This window comes from Argentina anserina, chromosome 2, assembly GCF_933775445.1.
Source record: "Argentina anserina chromosome 2, drPotAnse1.1, whole genome shotgun sequence".
NCBI classification, from domain to species: domain Eukaryota; kingdom Viridiplantae; phylum Streptophyta; class Magnoliopsida; order Rosales; family Rosaceae; genus Argentina; species Argentina anserina.
The window spans coordinates 28,760,089-28,775,555 of record NC_065873.1 but is presented as its reverse complement, the minus strand read 5'-3'; the positions used below and the strand labels follow the sequence as shown (position 1 = coordinate 28,775,555).

The 15,467-nt window shown below is 40.5% G+C and overlaps 4 protein-coding genes across 4 annotated transcripts; 3 read left to right on the top strand and 1 right to left on the bottom strand.

Moving 5' to 3' along the window:
• Positions 1-392: 392 nt before the first annotated feature.
• On the bottom strand, positions 393-2,520 carry LOC126782041 (probable alkaline/neutral invertase D). Its single transcript, XM_050507195.1, has 4 exons — positions 2,158-2,520; positions 1,538-1,969; positions 898-1,456; positions 393-773 (listed from the first exon to the last, which is right to left on the bottom strand). Exons 1-4 carry the CDS (start codon positions 2,518-2,520, stop codon positions 481-483), a joined length of 1,647 nt encoding a protein of 548 aa, XP_050363152.1. The 3' UTR covers positions 393-480.
• A 1,639-nt stretch (positions 2,521-4,159) lies between these two features.
• LOC126782042 (uncharacterized) lies at positions 4,160-6,354 on the top strand. Its single transcript, XM_050507196.1, has 5 exons — positions 4,160-4,448; positions 4,541-4,652; positions 4,851-4,924; positions 5,010-5,594; positions 5,924-6,354. Exons 1-5 carry the CDS (start codon positions 4,245-4,247, stop codon positions 6,071-6,073), a joined length of 1,125 nt encoding a protein of 374 aa, XP_050363153.1. The 5' UTR covers positions 4,160-4,244; the 3' UTR covers positions 6,074-6,354.
• Positions 6,355-8,142: 1,788 nt separating this feature from the next.
• LOC126782043 (uncharacterized) lies at positions 8,143-10,274 on the top strand. The gene is made up of 4 exons (XM_050507197.1): positions 8,143-8,557; positions 8,655-8,762; positions 8,864-8,934; positions 9,757-10,274. Exons 1-4 carry the CDS (start codon positions 8,246-8,248, stop codon positions 10,118-10,120), a joined length of 855 nt encoding a protein of 284 aa, XP_050363154.1. The 5' UTR covers positions 8,143-8,245; the 3' UTR covers positions 10,121-10,274.
• Positions 10,275-13,292: 3,018 nt separating this feature from the next.
• LOC126785199 (uncharacterized) lies at positions 13,293-15,123 on the top strand. The gene is made up of 4 exons (XM_050510812.1): positions 13,293-13,780; positions 13,995-14,057; positions 14,186-14,260; positions 14,368-15,123. Exons 1-4 carry the CDS (start codon positions 13,409-13,411, stop codon positions 14,875-14,877), a joined length of 1,020 nt encoding a protein of 339 aa, XP_050366769.1. The 5' UTR covers positions 13,293-13,408; the 3' UTR covers positions 14,878-15,123.
• The last annotated feature ends 344 nt before the right edge of the window (positions 15,124-15,467 follow it).

The following is a 15,467-nucleotide window of genomic DNA, read 5'->3' as shown; positions in this document are numbered from 1 at the left end:
AATTGAAACCAGCAAGGACCGTACGTCCGTACCTCGAGTAACGAGGCGATTCTGAGGGCAATCTCGTCGGGGACCGGAAAAGAATCCATTTTGGGCAGCTTGCATAATTTTGTGATGTGTTAAAATCCATTCGTTTTGGTGTTGCACAATTTTGTGATCGTAAGTTCAATGTCATTATTAGCCTAAAATACGATACGAGGACGGCTCTTAAAAACATTGTGTTATTTTTGCCGTGGGAAAGATGCATTTGCACCACAATGTTGTGTTAAGTTCTATACTTCTTGCATATTGTAACAAGTAATGACATTAAATAATGCCCAGAGCTCTTTGTAGCATGTGGCAAAAAATAAAACAGAGTAGAATTATAAAGGCTGATAGGTGTGCCACTCTACTCTACAAAATTTGACATTACTTCATTTACTTGATAACTCACAAGTGTGAAATGCAAAATATAATGGATTTGGCAAGCATGTGAAACATCTAAGATGTCCATGAAGATGATCTTTTTATAAGGGGCTTCACGCAATCTTCCTCTAGTGATATCATCCTCAGATGAGAGGGGTCATCCATCATCATCTTGGCCACCAAATAGCCTGCAATAGACCATGTTTGGAACTTACGTGCTTGCTTTCCGATGTACCTCCCCGATTTGCCGTCATAATACTCCGGCCAGTGATCTTTCGATAGCCGGCTCTCAGTCAGATCAATTGCACGCCTTGCAATTTGGGGACGTCCAGTCTTTATGCACGCTGCTGTCAACAACCATAGTAGCACTACAACCACAAATTAACATAAGTATAGTTGTGACGAAAAACAACGAACTTCATATTTCGGAGTATGTGATGTCGTTCAAATTTTAACGAACATGATGTGCTTTGGAGTTGCTAGAAAACCAACCTGGCCAAGAGCCCCCATTGTGGTAACTCCACTTGGTGTTCTTAGGGTCACAACCAGTGACAATTCGATACTCATGGCTTTCAATAGTCGGATAACAAATTTTCAGAGGCATTTCTCCAACCAGCTCATCCCAACGCTCTTCAATAAGGTCCATTATCGCTGCAGATTGCTCTGGAGTTGCTAGAGACGACAGAATCGCCACACAGTTACCCAAACAGAACCACCGGAAATCCATTCTCGCAGGGCTAACATTTCCAATGAAGTAGCCACCACGACTCGGCATGAAATCGAACACCCAATCTGGAAGCGAATCGGGCATTACATTGAACTTGTTCACTGCTGTATGAGAATACTCCTCCGTTTTGTAACGATATATGTCATTGAGCTGCTTCAGGTCTAGCCAGAAGTAGCTCCTCATATGGAAACTTAGAGCATGGAGACGATTAGTGATCCTTTCTACAAATTCCTTACCCACATCGTCTTGCTTGAGAAGAAAGCAAGCACATCTCAAAGCCATGAAGAACAATGCTTGTATTTCTATGGGGTACCCATATACGCCCTGTAGGTGTTATAAAATGAGATTAGACTACCCAAGTTAAAGTTATGCCAATATAGCTTAAGATTTGGTTGAAGAACTAACCATTCTACGATCAATCATGCAGCATCCATCGGCACATAATAGAGTAGGGAAGGTATCGAAGCCTTCGGATAGACAGAGGCTGAGAATAAGGCGAATACCGTTTTGGCATTCCGGCAATTCGGCGAGGGAAGAGTCTCCGGTAGACTTTGTGTAAGCACGAAGCAATATGATCCACCAAAACCCTGAATCAACAGGAGCTACTCTTCCTATTGCACTCTCGCCAAAATCCGCAGTGATGATGTCATTGTTTCTAACTTGGTCGTGCTCTACTTTGAAACTGGCAGGCATTACCCCAGCTCCAAGCTTAAACTCGTCGACTATTTTCTCCCATGATTGGAGCCGAAGCGTTTTCAAGAGAAAGTTCTTCACTATTTTTTCTTCCCCATTCATCAAAAACGCCAACGCGCTCGGGACAAAGTCTCTAACAAATACCTGCCGTTCAATATATTGTTCACACTAAATCAGACACTTGAGGAATGCACAAAGAACTGGTAAAAAATGAGCAAAATTTGAAATCCAAGCATGATATCTATAACCCTTCTAAAGAACATGGTTACTAATGAAGGTAACATCAATCGTACTCATTGAAAAACCTAGCATCAAAGAGAAAAAGAATTAACCTGATCATAGTTAAGTTGTTCAACAGAACTGTCCACAGCGGCAAGAGTACCAACCGGTTGGCCGCGGAAGTGAACGACGGAGCGCCTCAAGGACTCCCAAGCATCGGACACCATGAGATGCGAGTCATAGCATGATCTAGGCGTAGTAGTGTTCAAAATAGACGAGGACATATACTCGAGGTGTTCAATGTTTGACATTTCACTGAATGACCTTTCATCAAAGGACCTCTTCCTCTCCACGTTTATTGTTCTAGGTCTCTCCAACATCTTAAGGAAATCGGAGTTTCCGATGTCGAAGATGCTGCCGGCTGCCTCATGACCACTTCTTACACTTCCATTTTCGGCAGCAGCCATCGGAGACATGTCGATCCTCAGTTATCTCTGCAGGGTTGCACAATGTACTTCATCGATCAGTTCATCGGTATATAGGACACAGGTATAAGATTATAAGTTCGTTTATAAAGTTCACGTGCTTACCAAATAACGAGAGAGAGAGAGAGAGAGAGAGAGAGAGAGAGAGAGAGAGAGAGAGAGAGAGAGAGATACAAGTACTTATCCTTCTCTGAAATGAAGTTAGGTGATGAATATACAGCCATACAGGTATATATATGGCTCGGTGATCTTGGGAAATCCGATGGTGGCTTGGGATTTTCCCCCACATTTGTCTGTTATTTTTTCCCAACTCCGATCCGTGGATTAAGTTACACTCACTCCAAATTACAATAGTCCAAAAGCTGACACTAATATAAAACCATACATATAATTATAATTATTTCATTATTCATTGTGTTTTCTTTTCTACTCTTTAAAGATGTTACTTCCCAGTTTTTCTTCATTTTCTTTACTCGATCCCTGGCTTCATTAAGAGGTTAGCCATCATATTCGGGGAATAATATGGACTTTCATAGTGAGCCAAGTCGAAGAACTCTGTGAATCGAATATTTGGATTAATATTAGGGGAGAAAATGTACATGATTGATAGCATATTAAGTACAACTTTTTTTTTTTTGAAATGAGATTTGGAACCCAACGAGAGACTCAATCCCACGCCCAACATATTAAGTAAAGTTTTTTTAATTGGACAAACTGTCCTTAATTTATTGAAATCAAAATAACAAAGGAGGTGGAAAAAATAATCTGACCTCCTATTTCTGATAAATTCTCAGCATATTAAGTAAAGTTTAAGTTAACGTAATTTAAGCTCATAAATTTGACTTTATTCTAGTCTTGTATTGCCCGAGATAGCATAGTTCCCTTAGATAGTTGCACGCATTATTTCCATCTTTTGATAAAAAGACATGGAAGGTATACTTTTGAATAAGGTATACATGTAGAAAACGATTTTGTAATTGTTTGTTTCGTTAGAATTATGTGAATCTCTTGTTGCAGTACCAAAAGTTAAGGTAGAGAGATACTAAACGTGAAATGAATTGGTTGAATTCGGAAACTTGATTAGTATTCACCAACAAACAAACATGAGCTAGTAATGAAATTGTTTACTATCGAGATTGCCAATTCATTAGGAAGTTTATTAACCAAATAATCCAACGGTGAAGATAAGTCTTATGATAAACACATAGAAACCAGTAATGAGATCGCTACTATTGAGATGTCTATTCCATCCGACAATGAAAAGAAGTCGATCACGGATTACCCAATAGACCAAATGCCTAGAGAATCCTTATGATATCGAAAGCTGTATTTTTACTATATATTACATCCTGGTGTTTCACACCGTGAGCTCCCATGAACGAACCACTAAACTTCAGAAATTGATCATAATTTTTGAAAGGGCAAACCCCTAATTGCTTTCTATCATGCTATGAACTAGTATGAAGCAAGTATGAACCCCATTCATTCTTTTGGGCCTTCACCTCGAGCCCAATCATCTTATGAGCATAGAACGAGAACAGAGTCACCAGATGTATCGGTTCAGTCTCACTTATTGACCGTTGATCTAAATACCAAACACTGCAAAGTTCAAACCACTTCAAACCTCTGCAAGACACTTCCACTCCCCAACGGTCTTCTTCTTCATCGTCTCTGCCCCTCTCAAAGATTCAATCTTTCACTTCCAATCTTTCAAAATGAGTCACGTAACGCGCTCCAAATCCTCGTCGGAAAGTCAAAACTGGGAGCACATATTCAACGCCATGGTCAACATTCTACAGGAGCAGCAGTCCCAGCTGGAGACGATGGCCAAGGACCGCAAGATGCTTGCGGATCGGATCAGAACCGAACACGAGAAGTGGGATTTTAACGTTAGACTGTTGCAGGATCAAATTGCCCAGGTAATTCAATTTCCCCCAATTCCAATTTAGGGTTTTGAAATGTTCGATTTCAATCTGAAATTGGTGTGGTTTTATTGTACTTTGTGGTGTAGTTGGACGCGGATTTGGTAAGGCAGGAGAAGGTTGGTGTGGTTGAGGTGGCCAAATTGGAGTTGCTTCTGGGCATGAAGGAAAGAGAGGCTGGTCTCTTCAGATTTCAAAAAGGTGAACATTACTTTTTGTAATTCACATTATTATTCTGTTTTTTTAAGGATAGAGGAATAGGGATTAATTTGGTAAACAATGTCTACTTAAGCTACTTAAATCTGTTTGTTTTCGACCTTGATTGCTTCCAAAGTGAGAATTCTACTTGTTTGTGAGTGTGTTTTGCCCTCATTGTCTACTGGTCTTTTGTATGTGCAGAGGAATTACAGAGGGACTTGGACGATTTCGTAACATGGGTTAAATTACGTGCCGAAGGGGCTAGTGATCCAAAGGTATGTATCGCTATGTTCCTCGTTTCTGTTGCAATTTCGTGTTGGTTTGTGTCGGAGTGTTGTTCTGAGCTCTGATCAATTATAGGTAGACGGGGAGAGCAGTAAGCGAAAAGGAAGAAATGATAGCAGTGTAAAGTCGTTGTCCAGGATAGGAAGCGGAGAAAAGAGGCTTTCTAAAGGTTCGGATGATGATCTTAAGAAGTTACAGCAGGAATATGATAAGCTTGCGCTGGAGAAGAGAAATGAGGTATCTGCACTCTTGGCGCAGAAGAAATTTGTGTGGAATCAGTATAATATTATGGAAAAAGACTACGATGGTAAACTAAAGAGTAAGCAGTCTGAAGTTGACCAGGCTAATGAAAAGGTACAGAATCTTCTTGCCAGTATGGAGCAGTTACAGTCAGCAAACAAAGAAAAGGATGATAAGATTGCATTGTTAGAAACCGATTTCACCAAGCTGAAGGAAGAAAATTCTAAAGTTGTAAGGGAACTGGAGTCATTCAGAAAGTCAGTTAGTGCTTCTGCCACACCTGTTTTGAACCATTGTTCAGCTCGAACCCGAGCATATAACTTGAGAGGCAAAAATGGTGCTCTGGATAGAAGTGTTGTGACAGTCAAGAACGAGTCATCTGCTGCACAACTTACTGATCCTTCCAGGAACACCAAACTGGTACTTTTACTCTTATAACTACAGTTTTTGTTTCTCCCTTTTAATTTGTAGGCTTCTGTGATACTTTCGGTAGTACTTTGATGTCTTGAGTTCAAAGTGTGAAGCATGTGTTTGCCCTGAAGTGTGATGTTAGTAAGGGGTCTAGCTCCGACACTCAGATGCATCATGATCTAGTTATTAGAACATTGTATACGTAATGACTCTTTCTTGTTGTTCATGCATGGGTTTTGCGTAGGATACCATATCACATATAATATTAGAAACCAAAAGCTATCTGTATGCTTGTTGGCCTTTAAGCTCACATTAGTTGTTTGTTTATGGATAACCAGGGGAGGAGCAGTTCAAAGAGAAATGGAGATGATGTTACATCAACTGAGGGAACTGTAAAGTTGTTCACGTCCAGTTTTAAAGTACCGAAAGTGAAGAGTCATTTTCCTTCATCAAGTAAATCTTCGGCATCATCTTCCAGAGGGGGGTAATAGTCTGTTGTATTGTTCTCTTCATTTGTAGGTATTGATTTATTTACATGTAAAGCGTGCGGTGATTTTAGGTTCTAGGGCGAGTTATATAACTATTTTAACTTGCAGCTTGTAAGATTGTAGCTTTTGGATCTGTCATAGATGGCAGACAGCATTTGGAATGCAACATGATCGTAGCTGCATCCATTATATGTTAGCCTTCACATTTGTGGTGTAAATTCCCACCATGGCAACAACTCTGTAGCTTGTCTCAGCTATCCCATTACCTTGTCTCAGGCTCTCAGTTATCTCATTACCTTGTTTCAGTTCTGTCATTTTTTCTTCTGTTAATAACAATGATGTTTACAAGGTCTAAACAAGAATATGGTGAGCCAGATTTCATATTATAGTACTGACCATCTTCAATATTTCTTCAACAATTCATGGCATGCTCAGATTGAGGTCATCGTAAAAATAATAGCACAGCCCGGCAAATGTTGGTGATCGAGAATAGCGTTACATCGACTCTTGAAATGAATTGAAAGCCTTGAAGCACACAAGTGTTACAGCCCATCAATGTTTCACTGAATAATAATACCATGAACTATTACAATCCAAAATCAGAGTACATGAAGCAGTTGTATACTCAAAACTACTTGCTAATCGCGACCCTAGATATGTAACAAAAACACACTCAAAAGGTTGGTCGATAATGAACCAACTAATAAGAACCCCAGAACGGCCACCACTTGGACTGAAAATAAGAATGATAAGAAACCAAGACCAGCATGAGCCCCAGAAACAAACTAACCCCCCAAGGCGACGCGCCGGACTGATCATCAACCACCGTCGCCTTCGTCGCCGGACTCATAAACCTCCCATACTTGGTCATATAATAGGCCAGAAATATCAATATCATAGGCAAGAACAAGAGAAAAAGATTGAAACTAGCTTTAGTCTGGTGCATCTGGGACTTGTAGTTTGCGTAAGATGATAGGTACAATAGCATGACGACTATGCCAACTAGGGCAAGCAGAGGAGAAGGAGGTGCAGACATGGAGGCCAGCGTTTCCTCTGTCCACCCTAGCTTCCCTGATGATCCCTTTCTCTCAATCACGGCAGGCTCCATTAGAAATGAAATATGTATATCTTTCTGTTAACTTCTTCACGATAATTCAGGCTTGATATTTGTTAGTGTTAAATGTGACCTGAGGGTGCTGTTGTATATATAGTCAAGAAGCTTTAGATACTTGTTGTTAAAATGTGACCTGATGATAATAATGCATATAATGCTTTGGCATAAGTTCTGTTTCTGATGATTCTATCCAGAATCGCCCTATGCGGTTCAATTCTTTATGGATATATGCCCACCGATTGATGCGAAAATGGTGATTCACACTGTGTCATATGCAGGAATGACGCGTATAGAGGGAGGGAATGATTATATTCTTAATGATCGGTTGCAAATCTTCAAGGAAAGTTTGGATATGCTCTTATTGCTGTGATGCGACACCAATCAAAGACGGTGTAAACATGTATTATGGAATATTGGAATTCTTGAGAGTGAGGAAACATTGTTTCAGTTAACTGTGGCTACAACTTTTGCCTTGTAAATTTGGAATGGAAATGAGGAGGGCCGGAAATGGAGACGACAAATTCGAAAGCTCGAAATGTTGAGGAGATATATAGAGTTCTCTGCATGCATGTTCACAACATCTTGCTTCAAAAGCACTGTTACGTTATATTTCCGTGTCATAGTTGATACTTGATACAGTATATATATCGGATATTCAGATTACACAACCTGAAATTGATGTGAACTAAAGATGAGAATGTGATCCTTTCATTAGTCTTAAATCGAAAATATGTACAATGTGATTATATACCAGATACTTTTGCAGAAATAAATTCAAAATGAACATCAAACCAATTGGAACACCAAGACCAAGTTACCACAGTCACCTTTGGGCCGCACATGAGCTACCCTATTGGGCCTTATTGGGCCGACAAGTAACTTTCTGGGTGGTGCTTGCTTCCCTATTTGATTTAGGGTTTTTGATCAAAACGTCTCAAATTGGGAACCGTGAAAACGGAGGGGTTTCCTATTCGAACCCTCGTCCTCCACACTCCCAATAAGACTCCACCTTTTTCGCTCCCAATTTCTGAAAACCCGCCGTGAAACCCTAAAAACCGATGGCCTCCGACGACGACGACACGTCGCTGGGTTCGTTGATGCGCAAGAAGAAGCAAAATGGGAGTGCCAATGCCAAGCCGAAGGTGAAGAAAGAAGAGCTCCACAACGGTTCCGAGAACCCTAAGCCCAATCCCAGGCCCAGAAAACCAATTGCGAAGAAGGAAGATAGCGACAGTGATTTTGATGAGGATGAGAAGCCAATTGCTCGCACCAATGCGAGAAAAGCGCCGGTTAAGAAGGAAGAGAGGGAGCTTGATAGTGATGATGATAAGCCCTTAGCTAAGAAGAGCTCCAATTCCAAGCATGACAAGGTTTCTAAGCTTTTTTGTGTTTGAAGGTTTTGAAGTTTTTAACTTTGTGTTGAGTTTGACTGATTAATGTGGGTTTTTTTTTGTTTGGGTGATGAAGAATTTGAAGAGGAAGAGAGAAGAGGCGTCGGCGACACCGGAGAAGAAGAAGAAGAGGGACAAGAAGGTGTATGATTTGCCTGGTCAGAAGAGAGACGCTCCTGAGGAGGTACATTGTGTTTGCTTTCCATTGATTATAGCTCTAGGGGGATGAGAATAAGTTACAACTTACTTGTGAGTAATTGTTTTGTTGCATTTGGGGAATTTCAGAGAGACCCACTCCGGATTTTCTATGAGACGCTTTATGAGCAGCTTCCCAATAGTGAAATGGCACAGGTTTGGTAAGTAGTTTTTCTCCTGCTTGTTCAATTTTGCAAGACTCTTTTAGCTTGCTGAGGTAGCTGTGCAGATGATAGATTTATATTACAAGGTTTGTTGGTACTTCTGAACACAATTTTATGTGTGGTTTATGTGATTTGATTCTTCTGTTTGTGTTTAGGCAGCATGGTTTGTAGGATACCTATATGTTAGTATGTCTAGCATTGTTTTCTGATAGCTATGTATGTTTGCATACCAAAACAATGGCATTGAACCACAGGGAAGAATTTCTGATCTTCCAAGTCGCCAATTTCTTTGTTTGTTTGTTAGCCGTGCTTGATATTTATATGTTTCTGTGGCATTTTGTGTTCATGTATGTGACCAATTTGATCGTCAAAGTTTCTTACTTTGCAAAGGTGCATAACTATGTAATATTGGAGTTGTAATACAAAGCTCTTATGCATGTCTGTTGTATTCTGTACATAAGGCTAAACAAAATCATTAGAGAAGTCTCTCAGGTCTCTCACCATCTGTCATCCGACATTTTGCTTTCTTAACATGCTTATGTTTTGCTTTGTGTTTGTACTTGTATGGATAAAATGTATACCTCCTATTTGTGATGCCAAAGTTTGAAGCCTTGGTGGCAACCGTAAGGCGTAAAGTTTAAGAGGTTAAAGTGAGGAACATAATTTCTCCACCCTGGAGTTTCACTCTGAGCAGAGCCTTGTGTACTAGACCTCCAAGAAAATAATTGAGTTACTCCAATTTGACATCTCTGGTATTCTTCCTGTTGACTGGTTGCTTCTATAAACTCATGAATCTAAAAGTTGTTATTGTAAATACAGGCTGATGGAGTCGGGCTTGTTATCTAAAGAAGAGGCAAATAAAGTGTTTGAGAAGAAGCAGAAGAATCGTCAGCTTCAGAAGGTCAGTACTCCAATCAAAGTTGTGGCTTCGGGAAGGAAGTCCACAACAGTCAGTACTGCAACTAGAGGTGGAGCTTTGGTAAAGAAGACCACAACATCGGTTACTGTAAAGAAAAAAACTCCAGCAACCCCAGTTTCTTCAAATAAAAAGAAGCCAACACCAGCATCTAAGAAGCGGAAGAAAGATGATGAAAGCTCAGAGAGCGAGTCTGATGATGACTTTGTGTCTGATGATGATGACTACGTGATGTCCAACAGACCAAAGAAAAAGAATGCAGCTTAATCTTAATCTCATTAACAAATTGTAGCCATTCACCTTGTTATGCTACTCTGTATTCTGATGGCATGATTTATTCCTTCAGTGTTATCAGACTTATTTCATCTTATGGCATCGTCATTTTAAGAACTAGAAGGACCCGTAACTAATCTTGTTAGAATTTTGATATTGATCAGTTTATGTAGTCTGTATCCTATTAGAATAAACTGGCAAAGATCTTCCCAGTTAATGATCGATCGCTTGTTAGTTTCTGTATTTATCAGAGATGTAAGCATTTCAAGATCTGTGCTGCAAACATAAATGCATTGTATGCCATGTTCAAAGTCTTCTTTGAGCGGATGCACCTGTGGAACACAATATCTTCTCTTGTTTTGAAATTTCTCAATTTAATTGTAGCACCTAAATCTCCAACAGAGGTAGAAGAATCGGTGCCCATTCTTATAGACTTGCTCTGTGCACAGGTCTGTCACCACGAGCCGTGATAGATCCTAAATGAATTCCAAAACCTAATGTAGTAATGCGCCTCCTCAAACATAAGTTGGATCAATAACAAAAACATGAAAAGAAAAAATTACAGTAGGTCGAACTCATCGCATATTATTCATTCATTCAAATTTTGGGGTATATCTCTATCATCGTTTTTCTTCTAGCCTCAAACAACCATACAGCTAGAACTAAACTACAACGCATCAGCTTAGGTTAGAATTAGATCCCATCCCCATATATAGCCTCAGGCCCTCAGCCGCCACAGTCACATTGGAGTGGCCAAGAAGGTAGGTTTTTCATTACCGGCCATTATCACCAAAACTCTATCGTCGGGAACCTTGGCTTCCTTGCAATTGCTAGCCTCACCACCACCATTAACACTCTCCAATTCCCATTCTCTTTGATGAATATGATCCATAGTATCACTAGTAGCCATCCCATTAGTCTCCGAGTCTTGTGAAGCTGATGATAACATATGATCGTGTTGTTGAGCCATCTTCCGCTGCTCGTAGAAAATCCAGAGAGAGAGAGCCAGCCGCAGGAAAAGGAACACGGCCATGAACGCGGAGGCCAAATAAAGCACCGGATTGCTCAACGCCGCGCACCGCCAGTCATCACATCTATCCTCGTCGTGCATGATCGGCGATGAATGGGAGCAGTGGGATGTTGGCTGGCACAAGTCTTGAATTAAGCAAGATATACGCCGAGAATCACAGAGGGGATGAACTATGCGTATATTGTGGCATCTGGTGTGATTGAAAGAGAGGAAATAGAAAGGAAATGACAGACTGACAGTAATTTGTTCTTCCTTTTATTTGAACCGGCGGTGAAGAACGACACTGCTGCTATAGACTCGCAAACTTTTACAAGCCCAACTCAAACCTACCTTATTTAACAACGCCTGTTAAACAGCGACAAGCGTGGCCTGTGGACCAACTGTATCGATATTGTCCCAACTTAGCCACCTCACAGGTGTTGGGTTTTGATCACAAAAAGCCTCGGTACAATTGGTTATTATCCACCCACTTATAAGCTTTATTTTCTTTGTCACTTCTTAGATGTGGGATCTCTCCTCTCCAACACGCCCCCTCACGTGCAACCTAATTTTTAGGTCTGCACGTGACAGATTAACATCCCACATACTGGGATGAAAGAAACTAAGGTCCAGTAATCAACGACACTTAGTGGCCATCCAATCGGAAATCCTCGATGGCATGACAAAGTGGCACCCAACTCGGGCCCACGAAAGATTGGATGCGCGACTGGAGAGGGACCCGTTCTGATACCATGTTAAACAGCGACAAGCGTGGCCTGTGGACCAACTGTACCGATATTGTCCCAACTTAGCCACCTCACAGGTGTTGGGTTTTGATCACAAAAAGCCTCGGTACAATTGGTTATTATCCACCCACTTATAAGCTTTATTTTCTTTGTCACTTCTTAGATGTGTGATTTCTCCTCTCCAACAACGCCCACGATGAGGCTGTGGATTTCAAGTTAAGGAAAGAAAATCCCATTAATTTTATGCGTTTTAATATAGGAGGGACAAAAGAATCAATGAAAAGAAAATCGTAGGGGAAAGTAAATCATATCATACCCCGAAACAGGTTGCATCAGATATCGGTAATCCATAATATATTACATCATTTGAGTCGTTCTAAGTCTCTATCACATTTTGAAAATCTTACCCTACAAATTACAAACTCATAGTGCGTAACAATATATTCTAAGTACGTAGAGGGATTCTCAAAAGGACATATAATACGAACTAATAGTGCATACAAACTTATTCCAAGCAAAGAGATTAAGAGAACGTGAAGAATTAACTTGTTTAGTTGCGCACCTCTTTCATTTTTTTTTCTCAAAAGAACTTAAGCTCGATCCACCATGCCCAAGAAAGTCCTTGGTGCCTTCACCATTGTTTCACCACCAAAGCCACTAGGCTTGGAAGAAGTAACTGACACCAAACCATCGTTGTTGAGTTCGAGGTCCATCGACTTAAAATTTTGGAACCATCGTTACAAGAACACCGAACCAACTCCTCTCAGAGAAATAACCAATGTCATACGGCAGCCCATCCCCATGGCATGTTGTCACGGCTTCACCATAAGTTGGCCTCTGATCATCTTGTCCAGTCTCATGCCGCTACTACCACCCATTCTTTTGTGTAAGAAAATCTTACAATGGGAAAGGTCCGAGTTTATAAAGTATTATTATCACTAATAGTACGTATGGAATTGTGTTTGAATCAATATTTGTGCTTTTATGATGTAAGAATATGGTGACGGGAAATCACATCCGTATGTTAATTTATTTCAAACGTAAATTACTCCCGCGTACATGAGTACGAGGCTCACAAATTTCTTCTTTGTTACAAGAACATTTTCTATTTTGCCATAATTTCCCGGTCGTTGTAAATATGTGTAACCAGTGTTGGGAACATCTCAACGCCCTTAAAATCAGAAAAAAGGTAGGTAAACCAATTCCCACACGAATTCGGCGTTTGGACTTCATTGTCCATAAACCCTAGCAAAAAAAACAGAAAATAAAAAAACGCCCAATCTGCATCTCCAGTCAACACGTGTCACTCCCTGGATCCTCTCGAAGGTTTTCCCTTCCCCCATTTATATAGCACAAAAAAAAAATTACCCCCGTCTCCAAGCAACTCAGGTTTAGACTCTAATCCATCCATCCATCCTCTTCCTCCTCCTCTCTTTCAATCCCCTGGCCGTTTTGCCCTAACCATCTTTACACAGAGAGCAAAGAGTTCCAGACCTAAAATCTATTGAGTTTAGAGAGTTGTGATCAATGGAAGTAGAACAAGAAGCAAAAACAATGGAGCCCGTCCAAGAGTACTATGCCTCGTACTTCTCACAACGGGAGTTTGAAATCGCCGAAATCTTGGTGGGACTTCCCGACATCATCTCCGAATTGGACTACCGCCCCCGAATTCGGGTCCCGTGGGGCCACAAGAAGAAGAGATCTGCCCTCGTCGTACAAGACCAGAAAGTGAACAAGTCCCGGCTGCCGTCGCTCTCGTCTTCCCCGAATATTGGGTCGAAAGTTGCGGCGGATAATGTTGGTAAGGCCGAGAGGTCGAGCCCCAGCACGCCGCTGTCGTTTGAGTCCGATGAGAAGCCGAGTCAGTCGAGAAGGAAAGTGGTGACTGGTTGCAAGAGGGTAGGTCTTTATCGTCTTGTTGTTTCTTTCAAACCCTCTACTTCTGTTTCGGTTGTGTAGCAGCCATTATCTTCTTGTTTTTTTTTTTTTTGCTGTAATTTTTTTTATCTTTCTGGTTTTAATTTTTTATTTTAGTTTTATGGTAATTTGGGTTACTTTGGTACGTGCTATTTTACCTGTTTTGACTTATAGTCCATGATTCTTGACACTGTAGAAAAGAGAAGAATGGCAGGAGGTGATAGATAGATGTCTAAAGCGCAAAGATGTGCTACAAAAAGTGAGTCATTCCCGTAAATCCTATCTTTTGTCTTTTTGCCCAATTTTACTAAACCGATCATCTTTCTATCTTTCAGAAGTTTCTTGTGCGACTGAAAATGATAATTTTCTTTGTACTAACTAAATCAGGAGATACAGAAGGTGAAGGACTATAAAGAGAAGCTGATTGACTTTAAAATGGTATTGCAATCAAGGAAGCAAGAGGTGCTTTTTACTGAACTTGTATCTCTTCACCATATATTTTGATATGTCATTTTGTTGGAATGGTTAAAGTTGAACTCTGTTTTAATTTGGTTACGTTATGTTGACAGCTTGAAAAGCAAACGTTGATTCAGAAAGAATCTCAAATGAAAATTGAGGAAGAAAATTTGAATCTTGATATGCAATTAGGCCAACCCACATTGGTACCGACATCGATAGTCATTTGTGCCCCTACAATCGTTGAACAAGAGCATTATCATCAACAAATTGCTCGGCATCAGTATCAAACCAGCATATGCAATCGCACAGCTCAAATTCGAAAAGCAGTAATTAGTGAGAATCATGGTTACCTAGCATCTACCACTCAAGTGGCCTCAACCTCTTTGCCATCTAACATTGTCAATGCTACTGCGGTGAGATTGGTAAGCAATAGCAACGGAGGGTCAGTTCTTGTCTATGATTACGGCTCTCCTTTTCCTAACCAGAATTGGGCCTCCTCTGCGGATACCAAGACTCTTTTTGACAAGGCCAAGTCTAAACAAAGAAGGCAGGAGAGATATCAGAAAAATAGAGAAAAAAGAACCTCTCTTTTAGGTCGAAGACATAGTCAAGACTTTTAGTGTTGCAGAGGGTGATATGTGGGTTCTTTAGTTCCTGCTCCCAGTCCAGTAGTGAGTATTTTTATGTGAAGTGTGGTGTATTCTTTTTTACTTAGAGATGATTTAAGGTGTAGGGCAAAGGGGCAACAGAGGCATCGAATTGGTGTTTCGACCCTGTCTTTGATATCCAGATTGGTTATTTGAGGTTGACGTAAAAGGATAAGAGAGTTCTAGCACTGCTGAAGCACCAAATGGGTTCTTCGATCAGTTGCGGCTTTGGGATATATTGTAATCTAATTGATGTTTTAAACATTTGACCTTAATAAAAATTATGTTCTTTGGAGATATTTTGCTGCTTTCATGGTGTATAGCTGTAGTTTCCAGTAACTAATTCATGTTTGCTCACCCATGAATCAATGTTCCCCGGAAACTATAACCAGTTTAGCAACAGTTCCATGTGTTCCAGACTTCCAGTTGGTAATGCTTCAGCAAGCCCTCGTTAGTATAGCCCAAGGAATCTAGTTTTGCTTTGTTTCGTGAGGCCCAAAGTAGTATACTAGTCCATAGAAGCCCAATCTAATACCGGAACTAACCCTATCACCAATGCTTCC

What these genes read in the sequence shown, in the direction of transcription:
- LOC126782041 (XM_050507195.1), bottom strand. Translation starts at nt 2,520, where the DNA reads ATGTCTCCGATGGCTGCTGCCGAAAATGGAAGTGTAAGAAGTGGTCAT. An exon ending in GCATGATTGATCGTAGAATG is followed by an intron (nt 1,457 to 1,537) that starts GTTAGTTCTTCA and finishes TAACACCTACAG; the next exon opens with GGCGTATATGGGTACCCCAT. An exon ending in CAATGGGGGCTCTTGGCCAG is followed by an intron (nt 774 to 897) that starts GTTGGTTTTCTA and finishes TTGTGGTTGTAG; the next exon opens with TGCTACTATGGTTGTTGACA.
- LOC126782042 (XM_050507196.1), top strand. Translation starts at nt 4,245, where the DNA reads ATGAGTCACGTAACGCGCTCCAAATCCTCGTCGGAAAGTCAAAACTGG. An exon ending in AAGGGGCTAGTGATCCAAAG is followed by an intron (nt 4,925 to 5,009) that starts GTATGTATCGCT and finishes GATCAATTATAG; the next exon opens with GTAGACGGGGAGAGCAGTAA. An exon ending in CTTCCAGGAACACCAAACTG is followed by an intron (nt 5,595 to 5,923) that starts GTACTTTTACTC and finishes ATGGATAACCAG; the next exon opens with GGGAGGAGCAGTTCAAAGAG.
- LOC126782043 (XM_050507197.1), top strand. Translation starts at nt 8,246, where the DNA reads ATGGCCTCCGACGACGACGACACGTCGCTGGGTTCGTTGATGCGCAAG. An exon ending in CCAATTCCAAGCATGACAAG is followed by an intron (nt 8,558 to 8,654) that starts GTTTCTAAGCTT and finishes TGGGTGATGAAG; the next exon opens with AATTTGAAGAGGAAGAGAGA. An exon ending in AGTGAAATGGCACAGGTTTG is followed by an intron (nt 8,935 to 9,756) that starts GTAAGTAGTTTT and finishes TTGTAAATACAG; the next exon opens with GCTGATGGAGTCGGGCTTGT.
- LOC126785199 (XM_050510812.1), top strand. Translation starts at nt 13,409, where the DNA reads ATGGAAGTAGAACAAGAAGCAAAAACAATGGAGCCCGTCCAAGAGTAC. An exon ending in TGGTGACTGGTTGCAAGAGG is followed by an intron (nt 13,781 to 13,994) that starts GTAGGTCTTTAT and finishes TTGACACTGTAG; the next exon opens with AAAAGAGAAGAATGGCAGGA. An exon ending in GCAAAGATGTGCTACAAAAA is followed by an intron (nt 14,058 to 14,185) that starts GTGAGTCATTCC and finishes TAACTAAATCAG; the next exon opens with GAGATACAGAAGGTGAAGGA.